Raw genomic sequence first — 12623 nt, forward strand, 5'->3', positions numbered from 1 at the left:
TAAAGCCCTAGCAACTTGGGAGCAGGTGAATAGTTTTGGCAAAACTATATGTAACTGAAAAGAGTGTCTTACTGGCAGTCTCAGAAACAAGAAGTTCTAGGAACCAGGCTCAGAACAAACAAACTGGAGCATTTTTAGCAGTGAGGAATTTATTTAACTTTTTAAAAGGAGTTGTCATGTTTCTGCAGAAGTGGGGAAAGAAAGGCAAGGGGAGTAAGGGATAAGAATAAAACTGGGCTAAAATGTATGTGAGACTCCCCTGAAGATACTGTTGTTGTGCTGATTGATGCTCCTGTTGTACTCATAAGGTGAGTTAAGTGATCCTGGCATAGAATGACAGTGTTAAAACTTGCAATTAATTTTTACTCCATTTAATTTAAGGAGTAAAACCAGCTCAGATTATTTTTGTTTGGAAAAGCTAAAAAAGTGTGTTGCCTTTTAAAAGAACACAGGGTCGGAAGCATCCTTCACACTGGCATTATGCATGTATTGAGAAGGATTGTGGAGATGATACAAATCCCCTTTATTTCACTTTTAAAAATCTGTTCTCTTTCTTCCAAAGCTCTCCTCAGTTTGCAGTGCTTAAGGATGGTGCATCTACTTACTTTAGTTGTTTCCATATTGTATATAATGTGGGGAAAGTGATTGTTTCTTACTATGTTATGGTGTAAGTGTGACCATTTGCTTGTGTGATGGTGTTACTGCCTTCCACTCTCAAGTGCAGTCATATTTAGAAGTAAATGTCCATCTGCAGTGTTGTATTTTACTGTGACAGCTGTCAGAGAATGAGTGACAGTTCAGTCGCCTGCTTCTCTTTCTGTCCACCCACTCACAGTATCTGGAAGATCTTCAAATTGAATTAGTACACAGCCTTCTCAAACAAAAGCTGTGAAAACGACCTGGGAAATCAAGAGCATTTTTGCTGCCTCAAAATGTCAGGCATTCAAAGTAGTCTAAACTTGCACTGCATACTTTTTCCTCTCACATCTTTCTATGCTGCTCTATATTTTTCTTGCTTTTAGTATCCTCATTTTTTTTTCTTTAAATAGCTATTTTCTTTCTCTGTACAATCTTAGAAAGCAGATATTTCAAGAATATGTTAGTCCCAATAGAAATTCTTTTCATAATCTCTTGCTCAGATTGTAATTTTGTGTGTGCATTAAACAGGTATTTAGTTTCAGGATAATAAAAATGGAGTCAGCAGATTTGACAGTGGACCCTGCAGTAAGGCATGAGCTGTAGAGCAATTCTGCCTGCTCTGTGTGCCTTATACAGAGTGGATCAAACCCTTAACACCATGGCTATGAATAGTATATATATATATATAGGAATTATTTGCCCAGATTTCATGTAAGATGGCAGGTGCTGTTGGTTTGTATTCACTGCATTCTTAACCTGTTATTTCTGCAAAGAGCAGTTTCATTAGTGATTATAAACTTCAGCCAAGTCTTGTATGTGTGCAAGTCATTTACTGGAGTAGGCTTGTCCTTTTAAGCTGTACTGGGCACATCTGACAGTTTCTAAAATGGTCGTTGTATTAGCAGAAATTCTCAAATGCTAAGACAATTGCTCTGAGGATAACAACTGTACTAGTTGAATGTAATCTTGTTAGGCAGATTTTATCAGGAGGAATTAGGAGTTTTGTTCTTAAAAATATTTTGGAAAACAAATAGAGGGTGATGTGCCCATGATCACACAGGAAGTCTATAGCTGAGTACAGTGCTGAACCTGAGATCTGCCAAAGTTCATCTTAGGCCATCCTTCCTGTTAGGGTTCTACATTAATATATTCCAGAGATTGTATCAGCTGTGTGGGTACAAAAATGGATTTTTATTTCTCTTTTTAACTGTTAAGTCCTCTATTTTCAATGCTCATTTTTTGTTTATAAACAGTAATTAGTAACTTCATCAAAGTGTGGGGTTTTTTTTGTTTTGTTGTAGACTGATGTTCTACACTGTACTGTCCAAAGAACTCTGCAGGTCACTTATTTTTCACTGATGGGATGCTGTGAAGACGCATTTGAGATTCGTTGCTTGTAGCTTTTCTTATAGCATCCTTAGGTCTTGAAATACTGGAAAGAAATTAATTCTGGATTAAATTTTGCCACATTTGTAGCACAATGAAATGTTAAACCTTTATTGAACAAGATACATGTGGTTTGAGCCAGTTGTGGGTTTTAGAAGAGAGGGAAGGGTCAGGGACATGCACCTTTTCTCCTAAGAGCTTTTTCATTATGTTTTCCAGCACTCCGGGCTGTAGTTCTTGATGATTTGTGAGTGCTGTAATGTAAGCACAGTAACAGTACAGAAGGTTCTGTATTTGGAAGTGTTCAAAGAATAAAGATGTTGGATAAGGAGTGGTGATGTGCTCTTTCTAGGCTCATCTGTTTAGAGTCACTCGTTTGCTGTTCTTGGCAGCAAAATAAACATTATGACAGAGACATCAGCTATCATTCATTTAGTTTATTTCATTCCTTAATGTCCTTGGGTCTTGTGGAGGTTGGTTATTTATGGCACACAGCTGAGAATAGTAGTAACGTTTTTATTTTGTATTAGCTCTGAAAGCATCCAAGATCATGATTTTTCTCCTGTTGAATCAGATTAATTTCTTGTTAATTGCTTTGGTGTCTTAGAGTTGCAAGATCACAGATTTACAGTCCTCTATGAAACTGTTGAAATTCAAGGAGAAATATTTCTGTAAAACAGATAAAGTGGTGATCTAATTCTTTCTCATCTCTGAGCCAGACCATTTCTTAGGATAAAATACACTGCTAATGGAAAGAATTTGCTATTTCACGCAAAATATCTTACACAACAATCTCTTTCTGTCATGTACCTGCACACTGCTATTTTGGCATGCCTGTGTGCATTTTATTGAGTGACTCCTGACTTTGCATGCAAATCTGCCTCTGTGTCTTGGGTGGGAACAGGGTGTTCTCCATCAGCACAGGAAAGCAAACCAAATAAGTCTACAGCCTGGTGGGAGGTGGTGATGCTCTTACAAGGAGCATGGTACATTATAATTTTCAGCCCTCCCAGGAGGTGCTACTGTGGTGTTGTATAAAATCAAAGCTTTAACAAGATAAACAGGAAAACTTTATCCACACATTTGTTTTACATTTGAGGTTGGTTTACGTGATTGTTAGGCATGAATGCTGAAATTGGTGAGGCCTGTATTTCATTTGCAGTTTCCAGATTACTAAGTACTTTGCCCCATACTCTTTTTTCCTAGAAAATTTATGATTCAGTCCTTCAAATGTTTTCTTTTGTAGAAATCCAGTGTGAAATTGCTGCAAAGTCAGGGATGATTATACAGAGAGTAGTGCTGAATTCACGGCCTGGTACGTATTTCTGTCCAGTAATGGAGCAATGTGTTGGTTACAGTTGCCTAATGCTCCAAAGTGGTGAGGGTAGAAACAGATACTAACTTAAGATATTGACATTCATATATCTTGATATTGCATGCAGCAATAAATGATGTTTATTGTGAAGTGCATTTATTTAGTCTGTATAAACAGATTTCTAAACTCTTGGGTGAAAGAAGAAGGGTTAATGCGTAATAGATGAGAAAACCCTAGGGGCTCAAAATGAAATAAGTTAGTAAACACGGCTTTTTAGTTCTGGCATTTGGTTTTTTTGCATTTTAAGAAATGACTAAAGTGCAGTATTTTGTTACTATATTTGTTTCCTCTTAGTGAATATTGGAAGTTTTATTCCTCCCATGTTTCAAAGTATCTGTTTTTTAAATTTATGCTCTTTTATTTCCTTGCTTACACATGTGTATTGTTAGGGATGTCAGCACAATATTTTGAATAGTCAGTTTATAAATTATCTATTATGGAAGACCCACATGTGTATATTAAGTTTTGGGGGGAGTATTGCATGCTGCTTAATGCCAAAAGAGTTCTAAGAGGTGAGAATTAGTGTGTGACCTGCAAATAAGCCTTTCACATGTTGCAGCAGTAGCTTGCTGTAGTCATGCTTAAACTCTGACTTAAAATATCCAAGGGTATCTGGCTGTCTCCTATTAGTGCCAGTGGTTCCAGTTGTCAGTCTGATTGATCTGCTGCATGTGGTACCAACTGGAGGATGAAGCCTCCAGTTCTGAGGCTCATGGCACAGTTTTATAGGTGTTTCTGTGAAGCTTTAATTTAAAAGGTCTGTTTGAACCTGCAAAGGGATGCTCTTGCAGCAAATGCATGTGCAGTGGCTGTGGCCTGTATTCCCTCAATCTCGCTTGACTCAAGAGGCCAAAAGGTGGGAGTTTAAAACTTACTGGTTAAAGTTTTTGGTCATTAGCTACTGGCAAAATAGTGCACAATGGTTTTGTTATATGAGAAGTCCAAATGCATGTCTCAGTTTTGCAAGTTAGGGGCTTTTCAGCCCATGAGAGTATACAGAGCCATTTTTGAGAATGGGAACAGCACTTTTTTTTTAATTTGCTCTAATTGTTCATAAAAATTATGTGCAGCAAACTGCATGAAAACTGTCAGTCAGTGCAAGTACTTTGTACTGGCCTGGGTAAGCATGAGCTGACATGTGAGCAGGCCTTCAGTTTGGATGGTGGCAGTGCACTCATTTAGATCATAGTTCGTGATACAAAATCTGAAAGTTTTGTAGTTTTGTACCTGAGTAAATATATAACCTAACTTACCCTAAAATTGACCACTTTAAATAAAGGCCTTTGCATATTGATTAAGGGATGGTCTATATTGATTCATTTATTTGTTTGATTTTAAAATAACTCTAGGTAAGAATGGAGTGCCAGTGGCTGAAAACTTCCGACTGGAACAAAGTACAATAGCTGATACAATCCAAGCAGGACAAGTGCGTGTTAAAACCCTCTATCTCTCTGTGGACCCTTACATGGTATGTCATAGACTTAGAGCCAAGTCAGAATTGGTTTTTTAAAATACATTCAACACTGTACCTGTCATGATGTTTACCACCAAAGTCTCCAGTTATAGGACAAATATATCTCTGGTATACCTTAGAAATTGATTGATTCTAATGGAGTTATATTGGGAAGGAATTTGGCATTGATGTGCTTATGATATATATAGGAATATGACTTTATAGGACCAGGAAGAGACTGTGAGCCCTGGTATGCCATTGCAGATTTGTTTGTATCAGCTTTTTCTGAACTTTGCCTTTTTTATATACTTTATTTTTTCCAATTCTGCAAATTGTAGAAATCATGTGGTTGGGAGACTTGTGGATTGAAACAGACAGACCCAGTCTGTAAAATTTTGATATAAAGAGAATTCTGATCATTTAGTTCCTGCATAGATGGAGATGGTAGAAAAGAAACAGTCTTAATTTCAGGCAAGTAGGTTTAAGAATCCTGAAGTACTAACTCTAGCTATAGGGGGAGATGTCAAGAAAATAACTTTGAGATTTCAAGCTGTTTCACTAAGCAGATCTCTGTCAGGGATGGTCTACATATACTTGACTGCTCTTCAGTGCAGAGGCATGGACTAAATGACTTTTGGCTGTTCTTTTCAATCCTATATTTCTGGGATTTATTCAGTTAAAGAAAGGCATTTGTAGTTCTTGTCAGACCTGAGCCGGTCATCTTCGTTTGCAGTTTGCACTTTGAGACAGTGTCTATAGAATATGTTGGCTTTGGTGACGCCTGCTGGAAGAGATCAGAATGGTCCATCCACCTTTTGTACTTAATTTGAACTAATAAACGAGCTATGTGTTCCACCAAAGCCTTTCATTAAAGCCTTGTCTTTCAGCGCTGCCGAATGAATGAAGACACTGGCTCAGATTACCTGCAGCCCTGGCAGCTGTCTGAAGTTGCTGATGGTGGCGGCGTTGGGGTTGTGGAGGAGAGCAAGCATGATAACCTGGCTAAAGGAGACTTTGTAACTTCCTTTGCTTGGCCCTGGCAGACAGTGGCAATTCTCGATGGAAGCTTGCTACAAAAGGTAATATAAATGCAAAGCCTAGGTTGTCACTATTTATTTTCCAAAACCTTTATTTTTTTCTAGATAGCTGCTAATAAAACTAATTTTTGGTCAAAGCCAGTGTTATTGGAACAACATGTTCTCAACAGGCAGATCAACTCACAGGTGCCAAGATCTATATGAAGTTCTCTTTTTTCTTAAAAAAGAAAAATATAAATGCTTTTGTTGGTTACCAGTCATGCCAGTATTATTTCAACTGTTGGTTTTTTATTAAATTTCAATGAAACTGCTTCTGTTAATTAATTCTGATAATTATTCTAATTCTAGTAGAACTCCTGATCCATGAGACGGTTGTAAGACATAGAAGGCTGTAGATATTTTTAATTCAGTTTATTTCACGTAAGTTAGTAAAAGCTTTTACATTCACAGAAGAAAGGGTATCCAATACTAAGTTGAAAGCAGAGATGTAACGGTGGGACATTGTGTTGATTGTTCTCTTGTAATGCAGAAAAGCGTTGTAGTTTGAGAATTTATACTTTCCAATAAACTCCTTCCCTTAGGACCTTTTGCCACTGATCTGCAGTCATAATATCTGATAAAACAGTGCATAGAGATAGTTCACCATTGTTGGAAACTTATCTGCCAGCTGCTTTTGACACTTACATAATTTTTTGTGAAGTACTTTGTTTCAAAACTTTTTCTAAAACTCCGGAAATACAAAGTTTCTGTATAAACTTGTTATTAGGATAGAACTAGTTTACAGATAGCTCTTCATTTGCACCTTGCCTGGTAAATATCCTGAGTTAGTGTTCTATCCTAACGAGCAGCAAAGCCTCACCTTAAAACCAGATGAACACCACCATGTTTTTCTGTTTTGTAGCTTGTTCCACAGCTTGTAAATGGACACCTTTCCTACTTTCTTGGTGCAGCTGGCATCACTGGACTGACAGCCCTGTTAGGTGTCAGGGAGAAAGGGCACGTGGCCGTGGCTGCAAATCAGACTATGGTGGTGAGTGGAGCAGCTGGTGCCTGCGGCTCTTTGGCTGGCCAGGTAGGTAGGCTTGAGACATACAAACACACTCTGTTACCAAGTTCTGTCTTCTGAAACATGCTGGTTATTAAACATGCAGATAAAATAATTGTAAACATGAGCAGGTATAACTCCATGGGAAGGGCCAGTTTCACAGACTTGGTGCACACAGTCGCTGAGAAAGATTTTAGATGTGAAACTTCAGTTTCATGAAACTGGGATAGGAGAAAAAAGGCCACAGTGATTACTTGTTGCTAGCATAAGTAAACTAGATGGTATAAATACGTGTACTTGTTTTATATTTATATGGCAGTCTGCTGTTTGAATAGTCTTTGTATTGACAAAGACTTTCTTTTTTTTCTGTATTAGAAAATAGTAAAAATGTGTGGTAAACCCTTCTTTGTGCTGTTCCATTACATCTTTTGTGCTTTGACATTTCCAGCCCTTTTATCCTCCTCAGCTTTGCAAAACCTGTTGCAGTGTGTCTGTGTGTATGTGCATATCTACAAGTATATATATGTGTGTGTATATATACACATGAGTACAATAGGTATCAAGCAAACTTAAGACTTACTGATAAGAGGAGCTATGAAGAAATGATTCATAAGTAAATCTATAAAGAATGTATTTCATCAGTGATTGTCTAATTTATTCGTTTTTTGTTTATTAGCTACATTACAGTACTTGGGAGATGGTAATTTTATACTGTATTTGATTCTCCAGTATTGCCAGTCATTGGTGGCTCCACAAACTAAATCTTCTGCAGTGGGTTTGGAAAGATGATGAGTTTTGATTGTACCTGCCCCTCATCTAAGTGTGAGGAGGGAGTGACAAGAGGCAATTGTGTCGCATGAGATTGGAGAGTGCACTGGACTTTGCTGCCTGGGGTTTAGAGGAATAGGGGATGACTGTAACACCCCCTAAGGCATTCTTTCTCCCACTGGTACCTTTATGCAGATGAATGATCTAACTTCTCTTTATTGTTTCGGGGTTTTGATTGTCTGGGGTTTGTTTAACTCTGTCCCCACAGATTGGCCATCTGGAGGGCTGCTCTAGAGTGGTGGGGATCGCTGGCACAGATGAAAAGTGCTCCATTTTAGTCCAAGAAATGGGATTTGATGCTGCTATCAATTACAAGAAGGGGAATGTGGCAGAACAGCTTCGTGAACTCTGCCCGGGCGGTGTGGATGTTTACTTTGACAATGTTGGTGGAGACATCAGTGATACGGTTATAAGTCAGGTGATTATTCCAGCTGACAGGTTTATTCTTGTGATTTTCCAGTGGCTGTGTGTCCAGCTTTGAATTAATTCATACTGGAATCCAGCCTGTAATACTGCAAAGCAGGCTTTCCACTTCAGTGGTCTAATCCAAGTGCTGACCCTGGTCTTGAGAAGAAATCAGATATTTGAAATCAGTGTCTGTCATTTGGACCAGCCCGGCAGTACAGTAATAAAACCACAATTTCTGTATCTTGTTTCTCCCATTTTTCACTAGGAGACTTGGTAATATTCTATAAAAACATTGTTTGTCAGTGTAGTAATCTTGTGTTTTATAGGCTTTGGTTTTCTAGGTTCATGAAAGGCCAGCTCTGCTGGGCCTCCATGAGGACTCTTTGCTGTTAACATTCAATCACTCTGTCTCATGGCAGAGAGGCTTTGGTGGCAATGCCATCTTTGGAAGCTCTAAATTACAGCTGCATCCAAGAGCTGTATCAGACTTCTTTGTCCTATTACCCTTCTTCTCCTGACCAGAAGGGTACACAGTAAGATAACAATTTCTTATATTCCTTGTATTTAGTGCCTTGTAAAATTACACGGTGCTGCTGAGCATTAATTTTTCCATTATTGCTCTGCATTTACCGATTTGAATGTTGTCATAGGTTGAATGGAACTGTGTGCAGTTCTCCCACTCTTTTATAGGAAATGTGGCAAAAATTTTGCAATATAATCTATTACATCTCTGAAAAAATTAGTTTCTGAGACTGAGGAATGTAATTTTTCTTACTTTGTGCTGTCCCAAACAGATGAATCAGAACAGCCATATCATCCTGTGCGGTCAGATTTCTCAGTATAACAAAGATGTGCCTTATCCTCCTCCGCTGCCTCCTGACATAGAAAAAATACGGAAAGAAAGGAACATCACAAGGTACATTTCTCCTCCAGAACTTGTGACCAGGTTCCAGGTGGATTGCACACATGGTGTTGTGACTCTGATGTTTGGAAGGTAGTCTGTAGATCTACATTAGGCACATGTAATTGGAATAGAATGTTGCCATGCCTGAAAAGGAAACTGTAATCACAAGGTCAATAAATCCTTTCTCTTACATTTGTCTTTATCAGCGTAAAGGGGTAGGATGGGAAGGGATGTTGTTACATAGAGTCATAGATGTTTGTTGTTACGCTCTGTGGCTGCTTGATTCAGTCCTGAAATCTCTGACAGGTTCTTTGGTACGAGGGAATGTGTTGCTGTGGTTCTGTTCTCAGGTGTTTTGCAGAGTGCCTTCTCTCAAAGTGAATTTGTTCAGGTAGAGAGAAAATCAGATATTTTAAAAGTAAGGATGCAGCTGTGCAGTGATTTTAGTGAAATTATATTTTTAGTATTTGGGGGTTTATTAGATAATGGGATTGTAAGTGTGGCAGATACATACAGGTAAAACATTTTTGTCATGACTCTGGGAATTGCTCAATCTCCAGTCAGGATTCAGGTGGAGCTAAGGCAGAGATTAGGAGCAGAGTCTTAGGAGACTTTTCGGTCATTGCATTGAAGACAGTTGGGGAGACACTTGATTTCTGTGCAAATATATTGTCCTCTTCTAATTCAGATTCTTTTCTTGTCCCTGTTAAAAAATGGAAAAAAGTACTAAAATACACCGTGCATAATAGAATGTAGTGGAGACTTTAGTCAGTATATTGCTACAAGTTACTGTAATTTGTAATGATCATTTCAGTTTCTCAGTTGCTATAGAAAACCGTAACAGCAGAGTATGCAAAATTTTGGGGAGCCATTTAGTTGTAGGTCCATTAATTACTCTCCCCACAAAAATAGTAGGAATTTGCTCACATTTTATGGACATTTGCTTATTCTGGTGATACTACTTGACTTTTACTATTCTTGTCTCTTATACTTGAGCAGAATTACTTGTCTATAACCAATGTTACTGTCAAGCTCCCACTGCAAGGAGCTGTCACAACAAACTGGCAAAGCTCTGAGCTACATCTCATTGTAATTAGTACTCATAGACCTTCAGTTTCAACAGTGCTGTTTCCTGAAAAGATTTATAAAGATTTCAAAATATGTTTACCAACATTTCTTAAATCAAAGCTCATTCTTTTGTTTCACAGGGAAAGATTCTTAGTGTTGAACTATATGGACAAACAAGAAGCCAGTATATTACAACTCTGTCAGTGGATCCAAGAGGGTAAACTGAAGGTAAGAACTTTAAAATTTTATCTATGGCCTTTGATACTGTCTCCTCAGATCATGGTCTGACTACAAGAAGATCAATTTCTTTGTCTCTGCCTCTCTTACTGTGCCTCAGAATGGAACAGTTTCTTAAAACTGTGTAAGTATAATTGAAAGCTCATAAGGTAGCAGTGTTTTAGAAGGTATGTGCTGAGGATGGTCTGACTGTAGTATTGCAGACTTCTAATTACATGCTGCTCATGTATCTCTTCTTTCTTTCAGCAGAGGGTGCAAGTGCTTTTTTACTTGAGACATCAGGCCCTCAAAATTATGTACTTTCAAATACCTGATTAGTTAAGTGTCCTGAATGCTTTTCAGGATCTTGTGTGAAATTTTGTTTCAAGCTTTATAATCACCATTTATTATTTTGTGATGGGTGTATATTTAATCCACCCCTTCCCTGTGAGGTCTGTCTAAATTAGTTTTTGTTTCTTTTAGTGATCAATAAATTTTCCTGGGAAAATCCTGAGATGTGAAATTTTGGCTGGGGCAGGGATGTTCCAGTTCTGATTGAAGAATTAAATCACCTGCACATTTATCAGAAAGTATTCACACCTCTCTTGATTAAAGAAGCTGGTCCAAAGAGAACATTGTCCATTGTAGCCAGAGAAAACTTTAGATTTTGGTAGTTTCTGTGGCAGTTTTTTGGCATGCTTCTAAGAAATGTGAAATGCTAATCTTGTTTGAAGAAAACTAAGCCCACTTGTTTACACTGACAGGTCAGAGAGACCATCGTAGAAGGCTTAGCTAACATCGGTGGTAAGATTTTTACATCATTTTCTAAGACTAATAATGTGATTAAATACAACAACATTAGAAGTTAACTACCTCCTATATTTCATTTGCCAATTCAGATGTTTGTATTTTATAAAAAAATTATTTTTGTTATTTTTTTCCCCAAGGTATTAAAATGTTCTCTAAGAAAATTATTTTGTATAAGAAAATCATTGAAAATAATTTCTTTTTGTTTTGGTATTGAGAGGAATTAATTCTTAGACTGCCACCGTAGCAGCTGATGACAGTCATCCTGATCTTACAGGGTTAAACTGCTGCACATTTCTTAGAACTTGTGTCTAAGAAAATGCTATTTTGAAAACCTCAGACTTACACTTTAAAAGAATTCTAGAGTCTAACAGAGCTTGTTATGAATTTGCTGACAAAAAATAAATTGAAAAGTGCACACAAGAACAGGGAAAGCATATTAGAGATTGCCAAAGGAAATTAGTGCTTGATAGAACAAAATATCCTGTCAGCTGCGCAAAATAACTGTAACAAAGGAAATATAAAAATGAAGGCATCTTGTGAGATGAGCCATGTGATCCAAGATGTGCTGTAAAAATGCCTCTCCCTCAAGTAAGAGGGAAAAGTATGATTTAGTCCATTCAGTCTTTATTCCCACAAGATTGGAAACTAGTAGAACTGAGCGCTAACCAAACCTTAGAGATTTCACTTTATTCCAGTCATTACTCATTGCTGCTTACCAGTATACCTATGTATTTTGAAAGAATTTGGTCAAATTATAGCAGTCATATTTCATACTTTGTTCACTTAAAGATTTATTCTTTTGCAGCAGCTTCTCACACTTGCTGTATTGCATGCAGTATTTGTAAACTTTTTTCTTTCACAAGAGTTTGTGAAACTCACAGCATTTGTGGGCTCTCCAGTCATGCCTTGTCTTTCTCTTTGGTATTTGCATGACATATCACAAAAGCAGCAAATGTAACCATTACTTTGTATAGGGTCAAACAGTTGCTTACAGGTCAGGATTTTAATTATACAAAACTGCCCTCAGCAGTTTATTTCAGACTAGTTTTTCTTCTTCTTGTCTTAATTTAGCACAGAGGGATAAATGTATTTAGGTCCAAAACAGGATCTCTCCTTCTTGGGAAGTTGTTTAAAACATCAGCTTCTACCCTATTTTGTTTCTTTTTTAAAAGTTACTTGCCACATTTTGGTCGGCACTAACTTATTTCATTATTTCTTTTGAAGCTGCTTTCCAGTCCATGATGAGTGGAGGCAATATTGGAAAACAGATCGTCTCAGTTTCTGAGTAAAAGTCATTGGTTCCAGAAAAGTAATTGCATTCTGTCTGTAATAGTGAGCTAGTTTTTCCATTAATTTCTACTTTATTAAATAAATTTTCTTAAATAATAAATATTCTTAAATGATAGAAATTAATGAATTCTTATATGATGATAAATATAATAAATCATAAATTA

At 37.4% G+C, this 12623-nt stretch overlaps 1 protein-coding gene across 1 annotated transcript; it reads left to right on the top strand.

The window, feature by feature from the left end:
* Nucleotides 1-3270: 3270 nt before the first annotated feature.
* PTGR2 (prostaglandin reductase 2) lies at nucleotides 3271-12530 on the top strand. The gene is made up of 9 exons (XM_009076395.1): nucleotides 3271-3340; nucleotides 4750-4868; nucleotides 5741-5932; nucleotides 6792-6962; nucleotides 7972-8181; nucleotides 8966-9087; nucleotides 10284-10371; nucleotides 11124-11163; nucleotides 12394-12530. Exons 1-9 carry the CDS (start codon nucleotides 3304-3306, stop codon nucleotides 12456-12458), a joined length of 1044 nt encoding a protein of 347 aa, XP_009074643.1. The 5' UTR covers nucleotides 3271-3303; the 3' UTR covers nucleotides 12459-12530.
* The last annotated feature ends 93 nt before the right edge of the window (nucleotides 12531-12623 follow it).

The sequence above is a fragment of the Acanthisitta chloris genome, unplaced genomic scaffold, assembly GCF_000695815.1.
Source record: "Acanthisitta chloris isolate BGI_N310 unplaced genomic scaffold, ASM69581v1 scaffold38906, whole genome shotgun sequence".
In the NCBI taxonomy this organism is placed as follows: domain Eukaryota; kingdom Metazoa; phylum Chordata; class Aves; order Passeriformes; family Acanthisittidae; genus Acanthisitta; species Acanthisitta chloris.

Coding starts and splice junctions, on each gene's coding strand:
- PTGR2 (XM_009076395.1), top strand. CDS start 3,304: ATGATTATACAGAGAGTAGTGCTGAATTCACGGCCTG. Junction 5,933..6,791: donor ATGGAAGCTTGCTACAAAAG/GTAATATAAATG, acceptor TCTGTTTTGTAG/CTTGTTCCACAGCTTGTAAA. Junction 6,963..7,971: donor GCGGCTCTTTGGCTGGCCAG/GTAGGTAGGCTT, acceptor CTGTCCCCACAG/ATTGGCCATCTGGAGGGCTG.